This window comes from Alternaria novae-zelandiae, assembly GCF_023758075.1.
Source record: "Alternaria novae-zelandiae strain BMP 2774 chromosome Unknown scaffold_2, whole genome shotgun sequence".
NCBI classification, from domain to species: domain Eukaryota; kingdom Fungi; phylum Ascomycota; class Dothideomycetes; order Pleosporales; family Pleosporaceae; genus Alternaria; species Alternaria novae-zelandiae.
This window is the reverse complement of record NW_026056962.1, coordinates 991,468-1,019,456: the sequence shown is the minus strand read 5'-3', so window position 1 is coordinate 1,019,456 and position 27,989 is coordinate 991,468. Positions and strand designations below refer to the sequence as shown.

At 53.5% G+C, this 27,989-nt stretch overlaps 10 protein-coding genes across 10 annotated transcripts; 4 read left to right on the top strand and 6 right to left on the bottom strand.

Annotated features, from left to right (window-relative positions):
• Positions 1-7: 7 nt before the first annotated feature.
• Positions 8-904, top strand: J4E88_001366 (uncharacterized protein; the record flags this gene model as incomplete). The annotated part of the gene is made up of 3 exons (XM_049395035.1): positions 8-151; positions 212-709; positions 842-904. The coding sequence occupies 3 exons, from the start codon at positions 8-10 to the stop codon at positions 902-904; spliced, it is 705 nt and encodes a 234-aa protein (XP_049258899.1).
• Positions 905-1,517: 613 nt separating this feature from the next.
• J4E88_001365 (uncharacterized protein) lies at positions 1,518-3,645 on the top strand (the record flags this gene model as incomplete). The annotated part of the gene is made up of 5 exons (XM_049395034.1): positions 1,518-1,523; positions 1,658-1,744; positions 1,799-2,956; positions 3,009-3,479; positions 3,529-3,645. The coding sequence occupies 5 exons, from the start codon at positions 1,518-1,520 to the stop codon at positions 3,643-3,645; spliced, it is 1,839 nt and encodes a 612-aa protein (XP_049258898.1).
• A 663-nt stretch (positions 3,646-4,308) lies between these two features.
• Positions 4,309-5,241, bottom strand: J4E88_001364 (uncharacterized protein; the record flags this gene model as incomplete). Its single annotated transcript, XM_049395033.1, has 1 exon — positions 4,309-5,241. The coding sequence occupies one exon, from the start codon at positions 5,239-5,241 to the stop codon at positions 4,309-4,311; it is 933 nt and encodes a 310-aa protein (XP_049258897.1).
• Positions 5,242-5,991: 750 nt separating this feature from the next.
• Positions 5,992-7,154, top strand: J4E88_001363 (uncharacterized protein; the record flags this gene model as incomplete). Its single annotated transcript, XM_049395032.1, has 2 exons — positions 5,992-6,205; positions 6,256-7,154. The coding sequence occupies 2 exons, from the start codon at positions 5,992-5,994 to the stop codon at positions 7,152-7,154; spliced, it is 1,113 nt and encodes a 370-aa protein (XP_049258896.1).
• An 821-nt stretch (positions 7,155-7,975) lies between these two features.
• Positions 7,976-9,748, bottom strand: J4E88_001362 (uncharacterized protein; the record flags this gene model as incomplete). The annotated part of the gene is made up of 1 exon (XM_049395031.1): positions 7,976-9,748. One exon carries the CDS (start codon positions 9,746-9,748, stop codon positions 7,976-7,978), a length of 1,773 nt encoding a protein of 590 aa, XP_049258895.1.
• Positions 9,749-10,079: 331 nt separating this feature from the next.
• On the top strand, positions 10,080-12,786 carry J4E88_001361 (uncharacterized protein; the record flags this gene model as incomplete). The annotated part of the gene is made up of 3 exons (XM_049395030.1): positions 10,080-10,184; positions 10,244-11,878; positions 11,929-12,786. The coding sequence occupies 3 exons, from the start codon at positions 10,080-10,082 to the stop codon at positions 12,784-12,786; spliced, it is 2,598 nt and encodes an 865-aa protein (XP_049258894.1).
• Positions 12,787-12,852: 66 nt separating this feature from the next.
• Positions 12,853-14,153, bottom strand: J4E88_001360 (uncharacterized protein; the record flags this gene model as incomplete). The annotated part of the gene is made up of 2 exons (XM_049395029.1): positions 12,853-13,083; positions 13,149-14,153. 2 exons carry the CDS (start codon positions 14,151-14,153, stop codon positions 12,853-12,855), a joined length of 1,236 nt encoding a protein of 411 aa, XP_049258893.1.
• Positions 14,154-14,671: 518 nt separating this feature from the next.
• J4E88_001359 (uncharacterized protein) lies at positions 14,672-15,205 on the bottom strand (the record flags this gene model as incomplete). The annotated part of the gene is made up of 1 exon (XM_049395028.1): positions 14,672-15,205. One exon carries the CDS (start codon positions 15,203-15,205, stop codon positions 14,672-14,674), a length of 534 nt encoding a protein of 177 aa, XP_049258892.1.
• Positions 15,206-16,940: 1,735 nt separating this feature from the next.
• On the bottom strand, positions 16,941-17,842 carry J4E88_001358 (uncharacterized protein; the record flags this gene model as incomplete). Its single annotated transcript, XM_049395027.1, has 3 exons — positions 16,941-17,206; positions 17,255-17,731; positions 17,782-17,842. The coding sequence occupies 3 exons, from the start codon at positions 17,840-17,842 to the stop codon at positions 16,941-16,943; spliced, it is 804 nt and encodes a 267-aa protein (XP_049258891.1).
• A 4,249-nt stretch (positions 17,843-22,091) lies between these two features.
• J4E88_001357 (uncharacterized protein) lies at positions 22,092-25,354 on the bottom strand (the record flags this gene model as incomplete). Its single annotated transcript, XM_049395026.1, has 4 exons — positions 22,092-23,148; positions 23,206-25,053; positions 25,131-25,185; positions 25,285-25,354. 4 exons carry the CDS (start codon positions 25,352-25,354, stop codon positions 22,092-22,094), a joined length of 3,030 nt encoding a protein of 1,009 aa, XP_049258890.1.
• Positions 25,355-27,989: the final 2,635 nt, after the last annotated feature.

The window sequence follows — 27,989 nt, the reverse complement described above, 5'->3', positions numbered from 1 at the left end:
ATCGACCATGACTTCTTCCAAGTTCTCTTATAATAGGCCAATACCTGCGATCACACTTCAATTGGCTACCGACGATCTTAGCGCACAGTACAGTCAACCGCTACCTCATGGCGATTTTGAGGAGCTCAAAGAAGCGGCAAACGAAGACAGGGTACGCCCCCAACAAAGAAGTCCTGCAAGCGAGCACCAGTGATACTAATATACACACCAGGACCTCAAGATACGTATCCGGAAGTTACGCGTTATATCGCGCTCCCTCGCCCTCTTCATCTCTATCGCAGTTCTCGTCCTCACGGCTCTTACCCTACACAAGTTTCTCAGCACGCGCAACATTCACCGCGTTGTCCGACTACCCAGTGGCGAGAATATCTTACGCACGCCCTGGGCGAAGAATACACGGGCATGGCCAACATACATGTACTTTGGCGTCTCGGCCGTCTCTGTACTACTCAACTTCGCAACGATCTTTTCGTACAAGTGTGGTATTGAACAGGCCAACGTAGCCGCTGTTGTCACGAGTACCTTTAGTTGGGTCAATATGCTGGGGAACTTCATTGTATGGTGTGTAGCCGCTACTGTGTATCGCACCGAGAAGGATAAAAATGGGAAGAGCGATGACCTTTGGGGCTGGACGTGTAGTTCTGGTGCGAGGGCAATTCAAAAAGAGTTCGTGGGTGACATTGACTTTGGTAATTATTGTAATGTGCAGGTAAGTGGATGATTTTTAGGGGTTTGAAAAGAGGGCTTGCTAACGCAGTGTGCAGAGTGCGAGTTGGTATGTTGGTATTGTGCAGGCCTGCGCTGCATTACTGACCGTGGTAATTTTCGTGCTGGTTTTCAGGAGGAGGAAGACGAAGAAGGCGGTGGAGCAGAGGCTGAAAATGCATGGCCTCGAGCCGAGTAGATGTTGACCGGGAAGACCTCCGCCGCACAGGAGGCGAACACATAATAACAACCGGTCTATCGCCAGGTACCAGCCTTGTGTACCGTTCAATACCCACCATGGGGGTCTAGGATATGATCCCGTCGCCCCAAACAACCGCACCCAGCCATCCTCGGCCCCAAACCCGTCTCCTAACTTCTGCGCATCATGGTGTATTCATACCCACCTCATCCACATCTCCCACAGTCCACGCTAGTCTCTATCACGTTGAGATAGCGTACCTGCATGCACCGACCTCGCAAACCACTCACTGAAGTCCCTGCTTACCAAAATAAGCGGGACCCTTTTCCGAGAACGGACAACAACATGCATGCGCAACGGTTACCACCCAAGGAACGAAAAGCCCCAAAGGTACTAAGACAGGTCGTAAATAACGCTTGAGACGCATGCGAGTATCGCAGATCCCACGAGGAAGTTCTGGATAAGAAAGGAGGAGGGTGGGAGCATGGGGCAACGACGCGCGAGAGGGCATGTTTTAAGAACGGAGAGGAACCCGCTGTAACTGGTATCCAGAAACAAAATACATAATACATTTGTTTACTACGACTGTTACTGAAGCGCAGTGATGCGAAACATGCTGGTATGTTCGAGAAGAACCGAAGAGACGTAGGGAAGACATTCACCAAAGACTGACGAAATAACCAGTGCACTCGGTCGTTGCCAACCTGGCTATGCGCCACCATCTTTCTCCTTACCGCTGTCGCTTCTTCCCAGGAAACGCAAGACGAGTGTGATCGAGAATGCTTGCTTCTCAGGGTTGAGACGCTTGAACGAGAGTATGCGAAGATAGAGCAAGCTCTGGTGAGTCAAGGCCAATCTCCTCTTGCGGTATCGATCATGCTGACCACGAAATAGTTTCCCGGTGGCGACTCTTATTCTTCGTATGCAGCTCAGCCGTACTTAACAACATCTGCCGTCTCCACCGCAACTCCAAGCTCGTCGAGCAAATACTACACCACCTTTGGCACATCCGGTCTGCCTTACAGCTCAGCCTACAGCTTCGTTGTCTCCTCATCATCCGCTCTAACATCTATCATCTCCACCGCAACGCCGAGCTCATCGAGCGAATACTATGCTAGCTTTAGCACATCCGGTGTGCCTCAAAGTTCAGCCTCCACCTGGGTTGTGCCCTCCTCGTCCATAGTCACCAGCTATGTGACTACGCAACCTTCAGTCTCAGCTACGCCTTCATACGCAACGACTCCACCCCAAAGTTCAGCCTCTACCTTTGTTGTTCCCTCCTCATCCATGGTTACAAGCTACGTGATCACGCAGCCCTCGTTATCAGCCACGCCTTCCTACGCCATACCCCCACCCGAGCCCACATCAAGCGACACACCACCCGAACCCACCAACCCCAACATCCCCACCCACCCCGGCTACCGCTCAGTAGCCTACTACGGAAACTGGGACATCTACGCACGCAACTTCCAACCCCAGCAAATACCCGCAGAGCGACTCACCCACCTCCTCTACTCCTTCGCCGACAACAAGCCCGACGGTACCGTCTTCCTCACCGACACATACGCCGACGCAGAAAAGCACTACCCGACTGATTCCTGGAACGACGTGGGCAGCAATCTTTACGGATCGTTGAAGCAACTTCAAATCCTCAAGGCCAAGAACAGGAACTTGAAGGTGTTGCTCAGTGTAGGTGGTTGGACGTATACAAACGTTGCCAAGCACATGGATGGACCCATGGCTACGGCTGCGGGTAGGCAACGCTTTGCGTCGTCTTGTGTGGAGTTGATTCGCGACTATGGCTTTGATGGGATTGATGTGGATTGGGAGTATCCTACCGATAAGGAGCAAGGCGGGCAGTTGCTTGCACTGTTGAAGGAGGTCAGAAGTCAGATGGATGAGTATGCTGATACGCTTGTGTACGAAGATGAGTCTGGACGCGAGCTGAAGCCCAAGTTCCTCTTGACTATTGCTTCACCGGCAGGAGAGAAGAACTACAAGCATCTGCCCTTGAAAGAGATCAGTGCAGTCACAGACTTTATCAATCTGATGGTAAGTATTGGCCTCTCCAAATGCAGTAACAAATAAACTAACGCGAAAATAGGCATACGACTACGCCGGCTCCTGGGATAACCAAACTGGCCATCAATCGAACCTTTACCCTTCGACCTCGACTCCCCTGAGCACGCCCTTCAATACAGCTTCCGTTCTGGCCGCCTACAGCGCCGCGGGCGTTCCTTCCTCCAAGCTCAATCTTGGCATGCCGCTCTACGGTCGCTCCTTCACCAACACTCAGGGTCTAGGAACGTCGTTTAGTGGCATCGGCACCGGATCGTTTGAGCGAGGCGTCTACGACTTCAAGGACTTGCCCCTTGCAGGTGCACAGGAGTACTACGATGAAGAGGCTGGCGCAACGTACAGCTACGACGAAGCGAGTGGCGAGTTCGTCAGCTATGATACTGTGGCCATGGCGCTCAAGAAGGTCGACTACATTGCAGAACAAGGGTTGGGTGGCGCAATGTGGTGGGAGATCAGCGGTGACAGGACAGATGACAGCGGGAGCATCGTGACAAACGTGAGTCGTGGGTGTCTGAGAGTGGAGACGAGTTTGCTAACGTATGAAGGTTGTCGAGAAGATGGGCGGCGGGAGTGGTGCAGGCATCGAGTCATCGCCCAATTGGCTACTGTATCCCGACTCCAAGTTCGACAACTTGAGGAATGGCGTGTCAACGACACCATAGGTCGCGGGGCGATTGCGCAGGGGCTGAGTCGTGGATGCAGGTGCAGCTGTTGGCGAGCATGTCAGGTGGTGGTGCAAACCTAGAATCGCGTAAGTTATTACTGATCGCCATCGGTAAACGTTGAGATGGAGCATTGGTGGCGCGAGCATTCATGCGTTCGCATACATGTAGTAATAAAACTTGTCATATACCCTACCCTTGAGATATCTCGCTTATTGCCAAGCTGGAACATCATCTAGGGGACTGGACCCGCGTGACACAGTTGCAGCACTGTTTGAGGCTCTGCTACCCTGGGTGTAGGCGGTAGCGCGGAAGCCATGCTGCTTCTGGCGTAGATCATCTTCGATATATTGCCAGTGTCGATATTCTACGCCGCCGTCATACTACGATCGACGGCCAGGGTGCTGGAAGAAGAAAAACGAGTACACGATCACAGGCACGGCGGGGGTGCTGTTGGTGATTGTCGTTGAATTTGCGTGGTGTCTGAGCGCATGAGGGCTAGGATATGCCCGCCGCGCGCATATGTGCCGCCTGCCGAATGATACATACAGAACCGAACGCCCTAGCTCCATTCATGCCGCGAAGTAATAACAGTCGTACGATATAGCACCAAAATGTGCTGGAGGGTATAGCAAATCTATCAGGCACCACAATGTGCTCATTTTACTGCCTCCTGATCTCATCAGGCGAGCAGGTGTCGGCGGGCGGGAGTAAGCGCTGGTAGGACTGCTCGCCGACTATAGTCGACTCCCTGTGATTAAGGAAGGTGCGTATGCGCTCGTCGCGATCTCCACTTGAGCTCAGCGTGGCATTCCTGCTCCGGCTGTACTCCATGCTCGCCTCGCGGTGGATCTGGTCGCGCCGCTCTATGACCGAGTTGTTGAAGGTGTTGAATCTAGTGCCCTGCACGACGCCGCCTATGCTGACGAAGGCAAAGATGAGGGCCATAAAGGTAAAGTTGGACATCTGAATCGTGCGGGCGTCCGAGTCCTTGGCGCCGCCGCCGTTCTCGTAGTGCCAGCGCTCCCAGTCCTCCCAGGTCGCATTGGTACGCGGATCCGTATTCCAGCGATGTGGATCATAGTGCCAGTCGTTATGACGGGGGCCCATGGGCATCTGGTGGTGACCGGCCCAGCCGTGGCCCCAGGCATCATACGCTTTGCGTTTCTGGACATCGGAGAGGATGTCGTGGGCGGCGACTAGCATTCGATAGCGCTCGAGACGCACGTGGAGGGGCAGCTGGGCGATGGCCGACTCGGCATGGCAGCGGTCGGGGTGGTAGAGCTTGACGAGGGCATAGAAGCGGTGCTTGGTGTAGGCGTCGCCCTTGCGGCACTTCAGGATCTGGTAGGGCGTGGGTGTCTTGTGCGGCTTCACGGCGTCTGGCCACCTGAGCAGCTCTGCGTCATCGCGGTAGGCGGGCGCGTCCTGGTGTTGGGCGTAGGAGCGGCGCTGTGTTGCGGCCTCAGGACGTGCGAATCTATGACGGCATGACTTGCCCGGCTGGGGACCTGCGCAGCTCCCCGCGTGGGAATAGTAGAGGGGACTGAGGTTAGTGTACGAGGGCAGGAGGATGGAGCACTTCTTGGGCAGCATTGTCGCGCACTGGCAGGCGTGGACGGGCGCGCATCTCCCAGCTCCAGGCAGGTGTCAGTGTGGGAGACGGCGTGCTGCGTGTGGGGTGCTGGCTGCTGGTGGCGTCGGCGCATGGGCGATCGCAGCAGCCCGCGGGCGAGATAGACGCGGCCGGCGCCATCGCTCACTCATCGGTACCTCACGCTAGGCCGCTTGCGTGCTGCATGCGACACTCTGGATGCGAACAGGAGTTGGCCGTGGTTGATAATTTTTCCACGGCCTCGCGCGCCCTCCAGTCGTGCCCGACGCGACTGCGACGGCGCCGGCGTCTCAGCCAGGCAGCCACCATGCAGGTGCGGTCTCTTCCGCTCCCCTCCAGTTGCTCAGACCCGATGCTGGTGGAGCCCTTTGCGCCGCGACTCAGCCTGTCTGTTTGACGTGAACTCCTTCGCCTCGCTTGCGCATGCCGTGCGAACCTCCCCCTGCAGCGACACAAACTCTCGGGTCACGACGCATGAAGTCGACCCTGCATCCAGCCAGCCGCCCAATGTCTTTGTCCTCCAGGGTGGGCTAACTGTGGGGTCTAGAGGGGGCATCCTTCTGCTATAACCCGTTTGCTATCACGCCTTGAGTGCTCTTCCTCCCTCAGCTCCCTCCAGCCTTTGCACAGTACAGTCCTTTCCGTCACTCACTTGCCTATATATCGCCCTACCTTCCATGTTGACCGCCTCCCGCCCCCTTCTCTCCACCTACAGCGCCCTGCATCAAGCCATGGCAAACACACACGACAGCAACGGACACCCCAGGGAAGGCTACCTGAACCTGACCCGGCGCATGGAGACTGAAGAGGAAGACCAATTCGACGTCGATCTCACCATCTTAGATTTCCTTGTCTACAAGGCCATTGACTTGGTCTTTGAGTGGAAATCGAGCAGTGATCCATACCATTCAGATCTGCCCAATGCGCTCGTCAACATGACTGCTGGTATGACTTGCGCCTGTTACGGCAATGCATCACGTGCTCACGACTATCAGATTGGAGGACATTCCTCGGGCACAGACACCATGGCCGACGCCTAGATGCCAAGGCGTCATTTCGATCGCGTTTGTTGCAGTTTGCCCTGATCTTCACACATCGGCTGCATCACGACGAGACCTGGACAACCGAAGAGTCACTGAACAGTCTGCGCGAGCAGAACAAATCCCGTGGCGAGTACTGGCGGCAACGCACTCAGCATCCTTCTGCGCTCCAGGAGCCTTTCGACCAGCAGAAGGACTTTCCTCTTTCCGATGGCGCTCTTTACGAAAACCGCTCTGCTCTTGCCTCCGCACTGAGAATGCCTGTCGATCAGCGGAGGTGGGTGACCGATGTAGCAGGCACGCCCTCGCTCCACTGTTTACTCCCTGTCTTCATCGAGCTTACCGCCGCACGTGTCAATCTGGATGACGACTGGCTGCCAACGGCTGAGTGGTTCGACTTGGCAGCACAGTTCATGCTACAGGCTATCATCGGCGAGTATCTTCGCAACGGTGCTTACGGTGACGAGGCTTTCAACACCATCTTCGCCTATGGCTGCCCTGGCGTCGAACGATGGGCCGAAGAACCAGCGGACGTGGCAGCGATGAGGAGACTCTTCTGTGCTGAAGGTAATCTTCGCGAAGAGAACTGCGAGTGGACCAGGATCAAGCGCCAATACATCAACGAACTACTACCAAACGGTCGGGCGCAATCAAGTCTACAGGCGATAGAAGCAGCCCAGGAACGCTATCCATATGCCGAATTCGAAGAGAAGCTACTATCCTTTCTCAAGTACCTCCACGAAGGCCTTGTCAAACCAGATCTCGCCCAAGTCGAAGAAGGTCGCATCAATATCGACGGCAACGAACTATCTGAAGCCGAATCACGAGCAATGATCCAGCGAATGGGGCTTTGATCGACTCTACGTCCCCAATTTCTTTAATCTCGGGCGAGCTCGGAGGAGTTTCTTCGGCGGCCTGGGTACGTGTTTTTCGGTCGTCTAATCTTGTCTTTCTGTACTAGCGTAGGCCGTTCTTGTTTATACGTTTTTTCTCCAATTTGCGAGCTATTCTTTTTTATTATTGTTATCATCTGTACCAAAAGTCATGTAGCTTCGCGCGTCTTGTACCATATACCCACATCAGCTAGTTAGGTCGCCGACACAGGCTTGTAGTCGGTGCAATCACACATATTCCAACATCTCGATGACTACTCTTTTCTCCCGCTACTCCCCATAAAAACTCCTCTTCGAATCCACTGCCACATCCCTAGTGTTCCTCCTCAATCCATCGCTTCGAATACGTCTTGTCATGGCCACATTCTGTAGGTAAGTGTCGTGGACCATCTTGTAGTCCTTTCTCTACCTCTTACAACACAGACGTCATCTTTACTCTCCGGTATGAGAATAATGCCACCAATCGCATCAGCGCGTATCGCAACTCCCTACAAATCTCAAATTGATTGAATAGTGGAGCATACGGACCCACGACACGCGCACGCCAACAGCCGTCCGGGCGACGCTTATACCTGACACTAGTCACACAGACACGCTAACAGATGTGGAAATTTTGTTATCATTGTAATGGTGTGATTCTGAAGATCAAACACTCTTGATTTGATTTGGGAGAGATATAGCCTATCCTTCAACCTACTCTTACATGTCATCAAACGTAGCGGTGCCCGCCCTAAAAGGCGGAGGTATATGTACAAGAAAAAACACAAACAGTAGCTGGTAGATCAGACAGCAGAGTAAACGGCAGTGCATCCCCGTCCACACTCCACCTTTTGTTCGAATTCGACTGTGCGGCCATTGACCTTGACCTTGTTCCGTGGTGTGATTTGGAAACGATGCATCTCTTTTTCTCTTAGTTGTTTTCCGAAGCCGCCCGCAGATGCTGCTCGCTCTTGCTCAGCGGCTTGGTCGAGTGGTTGGATGTATGTTGGTGTGGCTAGATTACTCCGCTTGCCACTGCCGATTTGGTAGTATTCGTTGTTACCCCAGAACAGGATGTCGCGACCCCAGTTTGTGTCGTTATCAGTAAGCTTCTTTGACCGGCCGGTCACAGCGACGCTGGCAACGTTGTCGAGGATGGCGGCGGCATGGGTCGATCCAACTGAGATGTTCAATAGACGTATCGGAATTGCAGTGTTCTTGGCTTCGTCCCACTCGAAAAGACCGGAGAAGGCGGGAACCTTGACGGGATCGGCTTGCGTGTGCACCCATCGACCAACACCAAGTTGACCTGTGAGACCGAATCCAAAAGCCCATGTGTCTGCAGTAGTCTTGTTGCCTTTGGTCGCTTCGACAGCAAGGAAAGATGTATTCCCGCCCGCGAAGACGTTTGTCACCTTGCCTAGCGAGCCAGAGTATAGCTTTTGTGTTGGGAGTAGAGATGGCGCATCTACGCTTTGCGCTTCAGCGTTGTACGGGAAACCAAGTTGACCGGAAGTGTTGTCGCCAAAAGTAAAAGCTCGTCCTTCGGAATCGCAAACTAAGCTATGGTAGTCACCAGTAGCGATCCTCTTGACGGGGAATCCTTTGAGGGTAGTGACCTCGTGGGGAATGTCGAACGCGCCAGTGGGACGGCTCTCGAATGATAGACCCGGTATACCTAGCTGACCTTTGCTAGGGAAGTCTTGTGAGCCTGACGCGAAAGAGAAGACGCGGCCAGAAGAGGTGAGCATGAGCGCATGCTCTAGCCCGGATGAGATGTCCGTGACGCGCTCGCTCCATCCGAGGTTCTCAGGTGTACGGTTGCGATATGAGATGTTGTTGGAGCCACCCCAAAAAGGGATCCAGGATGTAGATGGCGGCTTTGGGCCTTCCTTCTGCTCCGCCTGTGAAACGGGTATCGAGTATACGGAGCCGCTCTTGGAAAGGCCAATGATGCGATCGCGGGAGATGGCGAGGGAGGTCAGGTTATGGCCCGTCAGAGTCTTGGTAGGCTCCTTGATGTCGTTTGCGAAGGCGGTGCCCCATTGTAGAAGATCGCCCTTCTCGTCAATAGCCGCGCCGAAGTTTCTGTCGAGCTTGATGTCCCGCAATAGCTTTCCGTCGAAGAAGGTCAAGCGTCTTGGTGTCTTGATGTACTTTTCGTCAGAGTCGGGTGCCACGACCTTGCCTGAGTTGGAACCCCATGTGTAGACTCCAGGGTTCTCCCAGCTCTTGATGACTTGAAGATGCTGCGAGCTGATGATATTTCTATTGTCATCGGCAGTTTTGGCCTGCCGCCGTGGCGCTTCAAACTTCAGCTCCGGTTCCTCTTGTTCCTCCGCGTGCGCATCTCGTATGATCGAGTCTCCGTTGCACCATTGGTATGCCGTGGCGGTAGCCCAGAGAGCGCCGACGGTGGCTATGGATCGGACGAAGTGTTGCTGTCGTCGTTGTGCATAGGGATGGGATGCGGTCCGGACGTGTGATTGCGGGGGTCTGGTCGCTATGTTCCTACATACTCGCGGGGCATGCGGCGTTCGGAGGGTCGCGCGTGCTACACACTTTGTGCTGAGCATAGTGTGGTATATGGAGTGGTGTGCTCGTAGTGGCAGGTGTCGTCCCGTGGGCGTCTGGATAGATCAAGAGAGCAACATTTGCAGCACGATCGAAGGTCCGATTACGGTTGGAGCATTGGTAATTGGACAGTTTGGATAGTTTCTCTAGATCGTAGCTGCGTGATCAATGACGCTCTAGACTTGCTCCACACTGACAGATGAGTCTAGCGCGAACTGGGCCTAGCACCACACGCTGGACCCCCACGAGCATCACCGAGCTCCGACATGTGGAAGCTGCGTCGTGTTTGCTGTCTACACACAACAAACCCACCAACCCCCGAACTGTGCCAGAATGTACGAAGCAGACTCGTGGTACACTGCCTTTGTGCCGCGCACCGCCAAGCCCCAGGAGAAGGGCAAGCACCGCCGCAGAGAGAGCCTGCTTAAACAGGAGAACGTAAGCCCACCATCCGCTGCCTGGGTACGTCTGAGCACTTCTGATGATTGTACTTACAGGAGAGTCAGGCTGACTTCGAGCGCGCAGAGGCCATCGCGGAAACAGCAGAAGAAGATCGACCCGGCAAGCTCAATGGCCCTCCACCGGCCACCGTGGCCAGACGCGCCAAGTCGTACAGCGACTTCTACACCGTCGTGCGCGCACATCTGAAGAAGGAAAGGGCCCTCGAGAAGAAGAAGTCACGTGAAGACATCAGCACCGAGCTGGAGTTTGCCGACTGGTACGGCGGTGTCAGCGATGAGCTACTCGAGGCCAGCCACGAGGAGTACAGGCTCTACCAGAACCAACTACACATAACGCGAAACCACCTCGAGAACATCATCTCCGACACAACATCGACCCTCGATGTTCTCTCCTCCCTCTCCGAATCCTTCAAGATCGTCGAAGCCCAAACAAACGCCTTCCGTACACAATGCGAAGGCCTCATCGACGACCAGAAGCGCATCACCAAGCTCGCAGACGATATGGAGCAGAATCTGCGATACTACCTCTACCTCGAACCTACCACGAAACGGCTCAATGCTCCGGGAGCAGGCAAGATTGTGCGGGGTAAAGAATTCGTCGAGATGCTGGCCAACCTGGACAGCTGCCTCGAATATATGCAGGCGCATTCCAAGCATCGCGAAGCCGAAACGTACCGATCCAGATACCGACTGCTCCTTACCCGTGCTCTCACCCTCATCCGCGTCCACTTCACCGAAGCGCTTCGAGAAATCGCAGCCGATGTGTCGAAGCGGATAGCGGATAGACAACTGAACGACACCACCATGTCTGCGCTGTTGTATGCCAAATTCCGCGTCGGCGCGCCGGAGCTGAAGAGTATAGGCATCGAGATACAAAAGCGGGCAGTACTGCCGGCTGGAGCAGCGCCGGGCGGAGAAGCCGAATACCAAAGTCTGATGAACGAGCTGTACCAGAGTTACTCAGCCACTCGTGGCCGACTCATACTCCCCATCGTTACGAAGAAGATTGGCGAGATCGCACAAGCTCCAAGCACATCGACGGATCTCGTAGCCTTTGCGCGGAGCAGCATAAGCTACATACGTGGCATATGTTTCGACGAGTGCGACTTATGGCGAGAGTGGTTTGAGGGCGACGGCGGATTGTACGACTTCCTCGAAGCTGTATGCGAGCCTCTATACGACTACCTGCGACCGCGCACCATCCACGAGACACAGATACTCAAGCTATGCGAACTCTGCACGCTGATACAGACACGATACATGGAGGAAGAAGAGGAGGAGTCGCCGGTTGAGGCGAACAAGCTGGACTTTTCTGTCATTGTACATCCCGCCCTGCAAGATGCACAAAACAGATTGGTTTTCCTATCGCTTGCGATCCTGCGAGACGACATTGAGAGATACAAGCCTAAACCAGAAGATCTCGATTATCCAGCAAAGAACAAGAAGCACGCCACTTCTGGGACAAAGTCGAACCAACCCGTTCTGTCTGGCAAGAAGCAGCCCAAGTCCGAGGTCCCGCCCACCCCTTTGATGCCAAAGACGCCCACAATAGTCGAAGACGACGACCCAGATGCCCGGTGGAACTTCAATACCGAAGCGGCCTTCAAAGACTGGTACCCTACATTGCGCAAAGCGATTTGGTTGCTCAGCAAGATCTACAGGCTCGTTCATGTGAGTCCTTGAACGCTCGCATACCCTTCATCATGCTAACGTGCTCCTAGTCTTCTGTATTCGATGATCTGGCTCATCACATCGTCCACAGCACCACGCTTTCTCTCGCGCAAGCTAGCACGCTGCTTGCTAAATCCGCCTCACCCACCGATGCCGCCCTCTTCCTCGTCTCGCACCTCCTTCTCCTCAAACAACAAATCGTAGCTTTCGACATTGAGTTCGTCACGCCTGAGACTGAAGTCCAGTACAATTTCGCAAGCCTCACGAATACTTTCTGGGAGCTGCGTGCTCGGGGCGGCCTCTTCAACCCGCGTAATCTCGTTGGTCTTTTGATACCCAAGGTCGTAGAGAACATGTTGGATGCCAAAGCTGAAGTGGATGCACGCCTGCGCCAAGCGATTAATGACTTTACTGGTCAATTCGTCGCCAGAATGACGGCACCGATCGATACCAAGGGCAACAAAAAGGTGCCTGTGAGTGAAGCTCCTGCGCGCACGAGCAAGATCCGGCAGAACATTGAGCATGAGACGCCGTTCCTGAGATCGAAGCTGGAAGAATACATCACCGACGCTCGTACACGCGAGATGCTTGTAGCTGCTGTCATGGAATCTGTCACCCAAGCATACGAAGACTGGTACGACTCGTCATACTCGCCATCTCTTTCCAACCAAAACGGGGCGAGCAGAAGCACGAAGGGTAAGGGAAGGGAAGATGGAGTCTGGGATCCGGACGTGTTTAGTGAGTGGTGCGTCAACACGTTCAAAGTCGGCACGCTAGGACTGGGCAGCATGGATGATGAACAAGATGATTATCAAGATGATGATAGCGATGCAGACAGTATGGGTGCCACCAGCGGGAGATCAGGCACAGAAAGGACAGGAAACACGGGTCTGAGGATCAAGATGTGATAGCTCCCTGTAAGCCGGATAAAAATATGAAAATATTTATCATGCTGGTCTATGGTCGAAGCACCATCACCATGCTATCGGACAGAAATCTACTGTGACTTCCCTCCCACAGTCACTTTCCGTAAACACAGGCATCTTCTCTTCTTCCATCTTCTCAACAATATCCACTTCCGTTTCTGCATCGCTCTCCGACTCTAGCTCTTCCCTCTTCCACGCATTCCGCTTCTTCTGCCTTGCTTTCTGCCGTCGCAATGCGTTCTTCTCGCGGCGTTCAATCACATCGCTTTCTTCGCCTTCCTACTATAATTGATCAGCATCATCATTACTGTCATGGCAACAGTCAAATCAAAGCAAGAACTTACCGAGCTAGGTTCGCCAGAATCCGTCGTCGATGCGCGGAGCGAGTCGTAGATCGAGGTCGTACTCGATACGGAAAGCTGCTTGATTGGCGGGTATTTGGCTTCGTCGTCGGTGTCACTGGCTATTTCTGTTGCGATGTCGGAGGTAGTGGTTGAAGATGAACGCGAAAAGGAATGGGCGGATGAGTCTTCGTCTTCGCTCGGATCTCGTCTTGCCCTTTCTCTTCCCTTTCGCTCTTGCGCGAGTCTCTTCCTCGTCTGTTCATTCAGTTCCTGCTGTTTTCTCGGTAACACGTCGTCGTCTCTCTTTGCTCCTAGCTTCGCGACTTTGAACACTTGTCTCTCTTCTCCTCGCTTTTGTCTGTTCGGTGACTCTCGCTCCTCAGAATCCACACTGCTGCTACTGCTGAGGCTGTCGTGTGCCCTTGCAAGCGTTCCACCACACTGCTTCTCAAAGTTCTCTGCGACGTCAAGGACGGACTTCATCGATGCTTGTGCGGCGTTGTATGCTTTGCCCGAAAGACCGGAAATGGATAGTTGGAAGGCCATGTATGGGCGTAGTAGGTGAAGAGGCGAGTTGATGGAGCGCGTCTTGGTGCGTGCGTAGGTCTCGATATCATTCTCTGACTCACTATCAGACCGGGTACTACTCGCTTCTTTCCTGTAAGGCAAAGTCTTGGAGCGCGTGAGACGAGTGACGGAAGCAGGCGGAGAGGGTTTGTGTTTCTTCGCCACAGAAGTTTTTGGTGTGGCTTCTCCAGCCCGTCTCTTCGGAGATATCTTTCTGTCGTTTGTCTCTGTTGTATCTTCGTCTTCTTGCTTGATCTTCACGGTGCTGTCTTCTCTGCCAATATGGCGCAAGTAACCTCTCTTATCCTTATAATCTTCGACGGATGTTGTTGATGCACGGAGTGACTCTACTGTAGACCCGCGTCCCGAAGTCACTCTGGTGATGGTGTTGCGAGAAAGGAGTCTGGGCCGCGCTTTGCAGGCTCGGGTTCGTGCCATGATGGGACTTTGAGTGATCTATCGAGAAAACTTGGGGGTTGTTCAGATAAGTAGAAACGTGTTTTGCTTATAGTATTACATCTGAGCAAATGGCATCGACCAAGTGAGGTAATGAGCCCTGAATGTGAGCTTTAAAGCAATTGTTTGTCCAATTTGCAAATGTGCAACGCGGAACGAACGTCAAAGAAATGACGGGCACAACTCAACGACAATTTGAACATTCCCTTTTACCAAACTTTTGGTCTCAAATGTCATGTCTAGGTCAAGAATTCTACAAGAATGCATCGTCACTGATCCGAAACGGAAGAGTAATGAATGGTAATGCGATAGAAGTATAATTACTGTAGTAGTGTAGAATGCGCAGGGCATGTATAAAAGACTGAAACCCAAACACCAATGCCATGCAGAAAAGTAAGTCAAGTATGTAATGCGAAAACATCAACCGTGCAGAAAGGGACCTAGCATGAAATGCAATCGCCACGCTGGCCATGCCACATGCAGCGGGTTCCACCAAGTGCTCACAAAGGCACAATCGAGCCACCCTGAGAAGCAAGCGGGTCAACGGAAGGTTGTTTGGTAACGGTGTTGACTGCATTCTCTTTGTACTTTGCAAGCGTCTTGTCAGAGTTGAAGCTCTGGTTGATAACACCGCTCATGCCTTTCTGGCAGTGGTTCCCGTTGGTCTGCGAGCAGTAGTACCAGATAGGGTTCGTGTCCTGCACCGTAAAGGTGAAGACGTTTGGTGCTTCACCCGCAGTGGTGTTGAAGTTGAAGCCAGAGAAGATGGAGCTGTCGCCGCCGAGAGGCTCGCATGGCTTGTCGAACGAGGACTGCACGAAAGTGTGCGCCTTGGGGAGGAAGTGGAACTCCATGAGATCGCCAGGTTCTGCGACTACGTTTTCGGGCTCGAAATGTAGGCCGCCGTTAGCGGTTGTGGATCCGGCGAAGACGCGGTGGACTACTCCGGTAGGTCGGACTGGGTGTGCTGGCACGGCGACGGTGAGGCCGACGATGGCAGCGGCTGTCAAGGCGAGAGATGTGAAGGCAACCATGTTGACTGATGATTCTAGTTGTTGATGTTGTAGGAATGGTGACCTGGCAAGGAAGCGACTAAGACGATGATGACTGGGAAGCAGAGACGAGCTATGAAATGCTTTCGATGATAATAGGACTGTGGATGCTGTGAAGAGAGTATTTTGATGTGGAAGATGTGATGTAGCTGTAGTGATGAAGATGCTGTGAAGGAGATGGTGTATTGATGATGAGATGAACTTGACAGACAAGAGTTTCTCTAGATATATACTCGTCTGGCGAGAGTGCTCACAAATCAAAGGTTGCTGATGTTCTACACATAGCCCTCGGTTGGAGAAATTGCCGTTTGATGGTAAGCTGTATCTTTCGTCAGTGCAGTGTCGCATCAGGCCCTTCACACGACCAGAATGCGGAGAATAGTATGACAGGATGCCTAAGATAGACAGGTCACAACTCGCAAAGGCCATCTCGGATAGAAAACGTTCCAGCGTTTGCTAAACACAGCTCCAATAAGCGTCCGGCAGCCCTGCCACTGCGGCTGAAATAGCTGACCCAGGGCGTGGCTTAGCCCCAACGCGAGAAACAACGGACAGCGCAATCGTCAGCAATTTACTGCTAGGCCTCGACTAAGTCCATTGTAGAGGATATTCCGGGCGTAATCACAACATTCGCTGCAGCTCGTAGTGTTGGTTGATGCTCATTGAACATGTTCCGCATGCGCCTTTGCGATGGTGACCCACGTGTCGACGCCTAGCAGGAATGGACGATGGAAACACCACACAGGTCCAACAGCTGAGTACTGTGCCACAGTATGACATTCCTCCCGTCCTCTAGATGGTCTTGGTCTTGTTTGTAATTGTTGGCTATTTTCGGTTTTAAGTGAGCGCTTATAGATCTGGAAGGGGCCGCCCTTTCGAAAACCAAGTAGGTACATGCCGAGACGCCTCTTCGCCGCTCAAGACCTCATTCCAGGACCTGAAACAGTGTCGCTTGCGCGTTATTATTTCCAGCGCGTATTACGCGATGCCCCAAGGTTCGGGGCTGGTGATGTTACGACGGAAGTCCGGGTCGTGGTGGAATCGGCCACGCGGCGCGCACGCGAAGGTGGACCTTCTGGGAGCGATCTGGCTTTGCCTACCTGGGTAACGTCCGTGCACAAGGCTCATACCAAGAATACCACCATCAGTACTGATGTATCTGCATAGCTTCAATCTTTTGTTTCTTAGTCATCGGTCCTGTCCCGAACTCGCGTAAGGCACTTTTAGGATGCTAGAGCGAATGCCTAGTAGATGCGCTGATCCTGTCCCAATGGATGATCTGTGGAGGCCGCTAGCGAGCTGCCGTCAAGAAACACGGTGAAGTCTTAGTCGAACTCGTGAAGGCGGGGCATGTTTCGTCAACACGGTGGTGAATGGTGGTATATCTTTCCTCGGGCGCGAAAAAGGATATGAAGACAGCGGTGAAGTAGGAGATCTGGCGGTCAAGAGTCTTGTTAATACATCCTTGAGGCGACCTGGACCGAAAAAGCAGAAAAGCCGCGCTGCGAGGTTCCACACCACCACAACACTGTAGTGGTGTGCACAGAGAGAATTGCTTTGCCAGATCCTGCATCGCAGTAGTAACGAAAGACTCAAGCGAGAATGGAGGTGGTGTAAAATTTCATTATTTTCTTCTTTCAAGAAGAACGCCAATACATGCTAGCTCGTGACTGCGGAAAACATCCAAAGAAAACATGCTCTATCAAAGACAACACGCTTACATGCAAGCAGCGCCGTCAATGCCAATGACCTTTCCGTTGACCCAGTCACCGTCTTGAGAAGCAAGGAAGCAGACAACGCGGGCAATGTCTACTGGCTGACCAACACGGTTGTGAGGGGACCATGTGCAGGCGTACTCGTCGACTTGGTCGTCGCTGAGCTTGTCACCATCGGGAATGTACTCGCGGCAGACGGCGTGGTACATGTCGGTCTTGATGCCACCGGGTGCAACACAGTTGACGGTGATCCTCTTCTCGCCGGCATCTAGGTTGGGTCAGTAGATGAAGTGGAAGTGAGCATGATGTGACTTACCGATAGCCATGCACCTAGTGAATGTCTCAATGGCTCCCTTTGAGCCGGAGTAGACAGCGTGCTTGGGTACGCCCTTAGCCTGACCGGTGATGGATCCCATAAGGATGATGCGACCACCCATCTCCATCCTCTTGTAAGCCGCCTTAGCGACGAAGAACTGGCCACGGGTGTTGATGGTGAAGACACGGTCGAACTCCTCGGGTGTGACGTCCTTGAAGTGACCGAAAGAGACAACACCGGAGTTGGAGCAGCAGATGTCGAGCTTGCCGAAGTGGGCAACAACATCGTCCATCAGCTTCTCAGACTCCTCGACGTTGCCAACGTTGGCCTTGAAGGCAGCGGCGTCTGAGCCATTGCCGAGTGCCTTGATCTCCTTGACGACTGCCTCAGCACCCTCGACGGCGTTGGCGTAGTTGACGGCGACCTTTGCGCCACGCTTGGCGAGCTCAATAGCCATCGCCTTTCCGATACCACGGCCTACATGTTTGTTAGTATGGGAGGTGAAGCTTGGGTATGATGAAGCTTACCTGAGCCGGTAACAACGGCGACCTTGCCAGCAAGGCTCCATGTCTGCTCAATTGATGCCATTTTGATGTGTTGATGTGTTGAGATTTTGAGTTGAGGAGTGTGAAGGTGTTTGTAGTAGTGATGAGAGTGGTTGTGATGATGATAATTCCCTTCCACGGTCAAGACGAGTACATATATACCCTTTCGCTATTCGGAACGCCAGCGGAGACCGCGTTCAGTGAGTAGCTCTTTTCCATCTGCTCCACCACCGGTATCCCAACATCCATACCACTCCCCCAACTCGAAGCGTCCGGTTCGGCACTCAGCATCGCCCCCAGGAGTCGTGAGTCCTAGGGCTGAAACTGTGTACCTGCGCCGCATCTGTCCCGTAGCGTGGTCCCTGTCCCCGTAGGAGAGCCTGAGCCTCAGGGACAGACCGTCGGACAGAGGGGCCGAAGGGGGCAGGGGCGCTTGCGATTGGACAATTCCCACGAGCTGCGAGGGCCGACCGAGCAACACCAAACTTCCAGCGCCTCTCGTGCAGCACGCACCCGTTTCACGAGATCGAAACATCTTTTTTTGTCCACCGCGAGTAATGCTGGCATCTCATTGAGTTCTGCTGGTGAAGCACCAGGTATGACGCTGCGAAGACTCGCGTTTGACAGTGACAACGAATCGCGAGGCTGATGCGACACCGGCGGCATCGAAACATCTATTTTCGCATCCTCGCATGTCCACCATCAGCCGAGAGTCTTTGCTGGGAGCTCGTTGCTTCGTGATGTGACGCGAACAGATTCGAACGTCGCTGCGACGACTCGGTCCGTCGTGGGTAAGCCCAGGGCCGTAGGGTTCTGAAGATCCGACACGGTCATGTGACGTTCTGGGACAAACTTCGGACCCCTTGGAACGGTTTAGCCTGAACTCGCTCAGGGTTCGGCAGGACTCCGACGCTTCTCAGCACACCCGTGTACTGGAACCTCAATGGCTCCCCATACACCAACGGTCATCATGACTCCCTGAGTGCCGTAGAGTCCGGACTCGACCCGGTAAATGGAAGTGTGTTACAAGTCGGCCAAGCGTGGCTAGGTGTCGCAATCAGAAATGGGTGCTGCCGGCTTCCACAGCGGGGATCCGTCGACAAAACATCCGTGCGTTTTTCACTTCACTTCATCTTCCAACTGCTGTACCGTCGGGATAGATGGAGTGTTCCAAACGGTGGGCAACGAGCTGTGAGCGTTCTCATCTCGAGTACGAGCTGTTGAAGATAAGGGACCTGCGCACAGATTAATAAAGAGTCCATATACGAGCGACCATAACCGAGCACGTACACCGACGATGCATGCCAGTCTTTATCCAGATTACATACCTGTACCAAGAGCACAAAATAGCTGCGCGTCTACGTGCGAGGTTTTCAATCCTCTGAATCCCCTGTTCTGGAAACAGGGAGTCGTCTTCACCGGCCATGTTGTGTCTTATCGACGGCGTCCGTTGACCCAAAGTTGCAAACCAATGCGTCTCCACCACCACGCATCGGCCCTTTCGTCCCCAGAACGGCTTGCTTTCAAGCGATAGTATCCGATCGCGGTGCCTATACATCCAGCGCTGACGAATATTTCGGATGCTCTTCGTGTGGCGCTTCTGTTCTCGCAGTACTAGCCGCAGGGGTGACCCGATAAAGCCACACGAGGTGGAATGTCACTCTCTAGAAGACGACTGGGGATGCAAGGGGCTTAGAAGAGTTCTCTTGTTGGGAAGGCCACGCGTATAGACGCCCAGGGTGGATGCTTTCGCGTCATGGCATCAGCGTGGCAGAGCGTAGCGGATAACCCTATGTCAGAAATGCATCATCCGTCAAGGGCTATGCAATCGTGGGAGCTACCTACTCACCAACTAGAAGACTTGCACCCTGATTGCTCAGAGATATTGAAACTATCAATACCGCACGAATCACATACCTTCCCGGTCTCAGTACGGGGTGGTGTAGTCGTCTCAAGGAGCTCTTTTGTGGAGTTGTCAGAGCTATACCTGAATCGATTCATTTCCCCCTCATTCCGTTTCCCGTCAAACACATAGCGGTGAAAGGGGCTGTTGTTGGGCGCTTCACGCGACCTTCTGCCAGATCGCCCTATGCTAATGCATTCTTTCACGGGACAGCCATGGTTTCCATTATCGAACCTCGCATTCGCTTTTATATGTCTTCTAACGATGCTCATTTTTGTGCCTACTAATACAACAATGTTGCAACTAACCGAAAACATCTAGTGATGCACGATATGGATGATAGACATATATGGAGGTACTTGTACAGCAGTAGTGACACAACGAAGCCTCCGCTGACACAAACCGTTCGGATACTACCCGGTAAGTCCCCGATGCTTAACTCAAGCTCGGCTGGCATACGGAAGTGCATTGATCGGCACTGGGCGTGTCTTTGGTCAGGATAGCGCGTCCAGACCACCACATCCATCTCCACCTCTTGATAGGGTGAAAGCCGCAACGGCGACGAAAATCTCCGACATACCGACCGTTGGATGGAACTCACGAGGGGTCACTCGCATGTTCACCACCCTCTGGTGAGTGATATACATCAAAGCCCGATGGCACGGGCCAGCTACATCCTGACAGCTACGGCTGTCGTGCGGGCATCCGTAGGCTTGGCACGATCTTCGTATCAGCCATGCGGATTAGAGCAAGAGCCACTGCTCTGGGTACTTCAATGTTGGAAAGTGGTCCTTGATGTCGTAGATTATTGTGATGTGTAACAATGGCCGCTTGGAACCGAAGGATTCTAGCCGCTCCTGTGTGCTCGAACAGCCAGTCATCTTGATTAGGGCTGCATATGCTACCTCCATACGCAAGTAGCCACGCTGAACGCGTAAGCTTGTCAAGCAATGAGCCTGCAGGAAGACGTCTTGGTACCGGCTTTCTGTCACTGTGATACGGAAGCATACTGCATATACCCATCCTTCGACTTAACGGCCAGAAGGAATCTGGTTAGTAACTCCATCGGGTAGTGGTCTCCATTCTCCGGCCACATTGAGGGCTGGAGAAGTCCAAATAAGGCGGCGATCGTAAGACTGCGTTGCCGTTTGTTCGGAAGCGATGACGGGTTTCGATGCATCAGCACGGTTACTGGGGGTGAATGAGACATAGTACGATCTGGATAAAGCGGCACCATCATAGTGCGACGAAGTCCTTGCATAACGTCCGCGGAAAGAGGAGAGGCGAGGGGACTATGTGGGAGAGGTTAAGGTACGTGCCTCAATACACATGCTTGCATTCTCCACGGTGTTACCAATACTGTTGGAAGCATATTGCAGACACAGTACTACTCCAATCAACTTCAGAAGTCCAAACATGCCATCCTGGCTCATTTCACTTCCCTCGGCCATTGTTCACTTTGAACTCAAACCCTCTACTACCCTTGCATCGTTCGCATCTGACGAGTCCACATCCTCGTAGGGACACTCTGTTACATCCCACACGGTTCGAAGAAACCCCGCCGCCGTAGTGCCGCCCTTACACACACACCATTCGCACTCTTAGCCGACCCCGCCATCAAGCCTCCAATCTCGAAGACACCAATTATCTACGCAATCCGACCCATGCCCTGCTTACGCTTGAAACACATGCGCGGGTTAGGAGAAAAACGAAGCAATCAAGAACCCGCAGATAGTGATGACGGAGGGGCTACACGGTGGTAAGGGACATATGTGTTGCACATCAGCCGTTACGCATACACTCATGACACCTTCGACCATCGTGCCACGGAAGAGCCCCGCATCCACCATCACGACATGAAGAGATTTCATCCGAAGCTGAGAGCCTCCTGCGAATGAAGATGGTCAGTATACTTTCACTGGCAGGCTGGTCGAGGAGACACCCACCGTTGCTTGCGACCAGCTGGCCGAGGATCAGCTCGAAGCGCTTCACACTCATCGTCAACAACAGTCCGCTGAAGTGTATAGGTTTGCTATTCCCAAGTCGGTTGGTGCTATTTGATCATCATGTCTATGTACTATACATTATGGACTGCCTTGCAGTCGGTTCTGATGACCTCATTCCAGGCACGAAGCACCTCGGCGACCGAGACGGACATCACTCGACGCCGATGCTGTGTCTGTGCCCTTGAACGCCAATCAACGCTTGGAACCTCGCGCATATCCTTCCCAAGCATCCTAAGATGTCGATGCTGATGGAAAACACCCGAAAGAGATGGAACGAGATAAGAAACGATAAGACGGGAAACACCTAAACACCCGCTAATACATCATGAGCTCGTGGTGGTACGGTGGAAGACAGAGAGAAGAGAAGAGATGGAGGTGGGAGGTTATCCTCGCGCGAGTTTCTCGAGTTTACTACGAATGCCATCGGAGAACCTGGTGGCAACACCCTCATCAAGGACGTCGATACAATGCGACAGGATCGCGAAGCCGTTATCCAAGGGGACGTGTGCACCGTCGCGCTTGGTCAGAGTGGGTATGCCCTCCCTACGAGACATGTACCTCAGTATGGTAGGATGGTCAGCTGGAAGGCGATCCACAGAGAACGCGGAGTTCGATGGCTGATACGATCCTTGGTGGTTGGGACTCAAGGACTCGCCATGTGCCAGCGAATCAGTCCAGAAGACCAAACCCGCACGGTAGACGGCGCCAGCCCACCATGGCGGCCGGATACCTCTTGGCATCTCACGGATGAGTCGAAGGACCTGACCGGCGTGGGTGATGGCCTCCTGCACATCGGACAGACACTTCTTGTGCATCCACAGCATCTGCTGGTATGAGCCGTCCACACCCTCTCGACGCGCAAGGCGCTCTATCTCTGGAAAGTTGGACACAGCGTTCAAGCTGATAAGATGGAACATGACAAGGTTCGCCTGCATCATCGGACACACTGGGTTGGACTTCATGTACCGTTGCGCCAAATCGAACCAACGCCCTAGCAACGCCTGCACCTCCTCGAGACGCACGCGGGTCGACGCTGCTGTCAGTGCGCGATTCCGCGATCGTGAAGCGACGCTATCGGAAAAGCAGCTGAGAAGCTGGCAATACTGGCAGACCAGAGTCTGCAGGGGGTGGAGGAGCAGACGCAGGTGCATAGGTGTCAGATGAATCTCCTGTACATCCTGTACGACGATTTCGTCATCTAGGAAGTAACGGAACAGGTCTCTGAGACTGGGTGGTCTGGCCCCAGAGCCTACTGAAGAGTACCCGTTCGAGAACTCATGGACTTGGTTGAACATCTCAGACCACTCTGAGGCGGTCTGCGCTTGCCAAAGTCGATCCGAATCAGGCATCGGCGCGCCAAACTCTGTTACTGAGAACAGTGGAGCGGTATCGTGGAAGAGCGATAAGTCTTGGTCTACCATGACCCAGGAGTAGATGAGGCTGCGCCAATATTAGTAAGTGCGTTCACGTGACGGTACCGAAGTTTTCAACACTTACCGACTGCGGCTTTCTTGCTGAAGCCAGTCCTTCCACAACGCATCCGTCGAAATATTTCCGTTGATATGAGGCGTTGCCGGCGGTCGCACATCGAGAATACCGGAATGTCGCAACATGGAGAAATACATGCCACGCTGGCCCATAGCGATGTCCATCTGCCATTTGTCGCCACTCCACGCCGCCTGGACAGTGAAGAGGAGGGCTGCACGCAGAACGATAGGATCACCAGCCATGATGATGTTCTTCTCAATAAGGTCGAAGAGCGATATCCGGCAGGCTTCGGTGAAGCCACCAGTTAGCCACCTGGCCTCTATGGATGGAATGGTCATGGCGCCCTGCGCGATCATCATGAGAATGAGCAAGCTCGACGCTTTGTCGTTGTAGTTTTGCATTAGTTCATTCGTATCGAGCACACCTCTGGCGGAGGTGGGATAATAGCGTTCGAAAGAGTTGGCGTATGACTTGAGAAAGTACTCCAGGACGCGAGCAGGTGGAAGAAGAACGAAGTTGGAGTGAGAGGCCGTGGATCCTGGAGACTCGCCACTGCTGGACGAGCTGCTTCCGTCTTTGTGGATGTCCAAAGCCTTGTGGAGGAAACTTTGGGTGATGGCGAGAAGTTTGTCTCGCGTGGCTTCCTGCAACTTCGATACCGCGATTTGCCCGCCTTGTTGAAAGTCGGATTCATCCCACGATGGGGACCAGTTAGCCCAGCCCTCGTGATTCTTGAGGCTCAGCTCTAACCGCTCGAGGTTGAGTCTCGCTGTGCGTGGACACGAGCTTGAAGCAATAGAAGGAGTGCAACGGAAAACAGTCCAGCCATCTTGAGCCGCGATGATGGCACCAAGATCAGGTATGCCGGCATCTGCTATCGAAGAGTGCCTGTTGGAGGGGTAGAACATCGAAGCCGAACTACCAATTTGCAGGTCCGAAAAGGACTCGTCCATGCGAGGTGTCTGGACAGGCTGTCCAAATGTTTGAGCAGGCGACATTTCTGGTATCATGCCAAGGATGCCATCCTGAGGTGGTCCCATGCTCATGTCCATACTCATGCTCATCATCAACGCGGGGTCTATCCGCATGGGATCAAAGGTTGTATCCATGGGCATGCCGTTCCAAGGGTCCATCATGAATTGAGGGCTCTCATTATCGGATTGGTCCCGTACCGTTCTGACGAAGTCGTCATATCCTGACATAGGTGTGGAGGTGACGAATCCATTCATGCCGTTCACCGGGGTGGGGAGTGGCGAAAGAAGCGACGATGATTGAGCAAGTCCGTTGGAAGGGGACTGGTCGAAAAAGGGCGGCGTATCGGAGATCGGCATATGAAGATGCAACGACTTCTCCTCGGGATTTATGTGTGTCGGTGGCTGTACCGGTTGTGAGATGGAAGGGTTTCGTGAATGAGGGGCCGAGGGCGACTGCGATTGTCTTTGCGACGGTGGTTGGCTGTCCGGAATATGGGCAGTCTGGTTGATCTGAGCAGGAGAGGACTTCGACATCGCTTGTTTCGGTTGGCTATCGTGGTTTGGAGAGACATTGCCGGATGTATTGTGGTTATCCGCGTTGCTGCCACTCTCGCTCGAGTCCCCGCTCCCAGCCTCAGGAGGACCGCCAACCCGCTGGACACCTTTCGATGCCCGCCTTGTAGGACGCAATGTGCATTTCAAATTCCTCTGAGCGCACCTGGTGCACGGAAACTTCTTGTCACACTTGGTCTTTGTCTTGGCACAATTACTGCAGGCGATGGGTGTGCGGCCGGCGGACTTTGGTATTATGCCTTGTGGGGGGAGTCCCTCTTCGTTGTTCTGGTTGCGGCCGTGTACGGTGTAGTGTCTTTGCAAAAGATCTCTGAAGAGGCTGTCAGTACTTTGTTCCGAACGGTCGATGCCACAGGATGAGAAAGAGCAAGGAAGGGTGCCACATACCGTCGAGCAAAGCTCATATGACATGTGAAGCATTTGAAAGGCTTGACGTTGGTGTCTGCTCATCCACAGTGATTAGCAGATATCCCAGAAGAAAGATTGGATGGTAGCTGGTGTGAGGAAGATTGAAAGAGCGAAAGACGCGGGGTCAACATACGAGTCAAGATATGTCGTTCGAGATGCTCGTCTCTGGTGAACGACTGTCCACAGTATGTGCAAAAGACCATGTTGAAGGAGGAATTAAGCGTGTGATCCTGGTGGAAGTAGACTTGATATGTTGGTCGACACGGCGATGGCCGGCTGATGGGTGGTAGGAGGGGTCTGAGGATGATATTGTGTACCAAGGTTCAGAAAGAGATCAATGCCATAAACTCCAAGGCGGGGATATCGAGGCGAAAGTGAGGTTGGCGAGGCTCAAACGAGTGGGACGAGGATGGAGTAATGGGTCCGAAGTCCGGTAGTCCTGAGAGAGCTCTAAAACGGGGCGGGCATGGAAACCAGTCTGGAGCTAAGAGAAATAGCAGACGTCAAGTCGACAGCTAGACGTTTTCCGTTGGGACGTCAGACGGAAGCCGTGTGTTAAGAGTGCTGTGGCGCTGACTGCAGAACGAGTCGTCTAGCAGTGGTCTGAGAAGGACGAGGTCAAGATCAGGCCCCGTGGTACAGCGGCTGTCAAGTAGGCTGAGCACGTTGGAGTGGGTGACGAGAGATGGATAAAGATAGAAGATTATCACAGGGAGAACGTTGGCGTGGGGAGAGATATTTCTCAAGCGTATAGAGGTAGGAAATGTAAGAGCGGGTTTGACTAGCGGGCTTTCCCAACAGGGAGTGTTGATTATGCATCTGAGCGACGATGAATTCATCAATTGAGGAGGGATCCTGCTGCACGAGAGGATGAGCTAGTGCCTCGCAGTTACATGCAGCGCGCCAGGCTCTTGGGTGGGTCGAGCCTGACCCGGTTAGCCCGATGTTTGTTCGAGCGACCAGGGGCATCTGCACGGCGTTGATGATAAGACTCAGCGACAACAGGGATGCATCTTGGAGATCTGCACCGCGGACTAGATTGGTGGAGGGCAGGGTGGAGGTTCGTGCTGAGAGTGACGGGGGACGAGCGCCGAGCCCGCGTCAGCCACAAGTCCGCGAACCGAGCTGGCGCATGGCTCCCTGGGAAAAGAACAGCAAGACACCCGTACACCCGTAATGTATTCTGCAATACGGCAAAATTACTGCCACGATCGGCGCGCGCACATGCGTCAAATCAGCACCGGCGGGGGCCTTGGGCATGCCTGTAAGATACACCAATGTCTCTATATAGACGCCTTCGAGGAAACCACTAAGATTGCTGGCAGCGGTGAGTCCACCTCAGCTCTCGTTGCGAGCTATACGAAGCCTTTCGCGTCTTCCTACTCCCGCAGGTAGTGATGGGCGCGACATACGAGATAACAACTCAGGTATGTCAGCATCACGCGGCTGAGTCGTGGTTGACAGGTGCCGACTCACTGGAGATCTCTCGAGTCTGTCCACCCGTCTCGCAACGTAACACGAAGCTCTCTCTCGTCCCGCGGCCACTAAACGAGGGAGGATAAAAGTCCTCTGTACCCTCATCCCAGATTGATGTCGTCGAAAATATATCGATTTTCGGCAAGGTTCGCGCTTTGCAAGGCCACTGCGACAGTGGCTCACTACGCCAACCGAGAACCCCACTTCGATTCGACGCTTGCACGGCTCACTTGGATACTCCTGCTCTGTCCCCGTACTTCAGTGGGTCGTCAACTGTTTCGAACGGTGAGCCGAATGTGGCACTGGCTCTGGCGGGGCTATGATTATCGCGGGCGCCATCCATGGATGGCAGGTTCGAGTAGCGTGTTGCCTCGCGCGTACCAAAACTGCACGTGACCCCGGAACACGAAAGTGGTTCTATTACAGCTCCATGTTTAGTCAACGCAGGGCGGTTTTAGATGGCCAAGCGGTGCGCTTGACACGTCTGGATGCAGTATCCCGCCTGTAGCCACAAGCTGCTTGCTCACCGTCAAAAGTTTGTTGCAATTCAACAGTGAATTGCTTTATTTGGCGATCAGTTGCGGTCTACTCTGACAGCTCTCACTTCTGCTTTTTCCCTTGGTCGCAGAGGTTACCAAAGTTCGAGGGCGGTCACTGTACACGGTGTACCGCACGAATCAGTCGGTGAACCCGGCTGTATGTACCCAGAAGCTTGCGGTATGCCGCTGAGGCTAATGTCGCGATTGCACCATCCATTCAGGGTGTAATATACACGCCTGTTACCTCATTTTTCCATGATGCAGACGGTGTTGGAAGCGTTCCGCAACGCCTGACACGCCATGTATGTAGACATGCGCTCGTAGCACGACAGAGGCTACCTGAAAGCCGCAGTCGACTTTGCAAATGGCAAAGATCATCATCTCAGCCTGAGACCTCCAACTAGAAGCCAGCAGGTATCGCTTCTTCTCAAAGCATCCTACCAGATGCGGGAACCCCACGCCAGCCCTAAGGCCGATCTTGACGGAAACAGGGTGCTCGAGCCAAACGATCGGCCCAACGAGGTCGGTCCTACGATTCGCTTCCGCTTCGGTGCCATGTCCCACGCCACATCACTGACGGGTTCGTGAAGACACGAGCAAAAATAGCCACGACCGACGATTTCGCGATACGACTCAGACTCTCAGACCAATGTGACAACGATTGCTAAGAATGGTATTCGCAAAACCTAGGGCACTCGATAACTGAAACAAGCTTGGCCTCTAACGCTCTTGCAGTCGCGTCGTGCGTTCTCCAACGCCACTGATGTTTTACGCACGGCCGACCTCATTTCCAAACTATTGTTTCGTGTCAACCGCTGCCTCA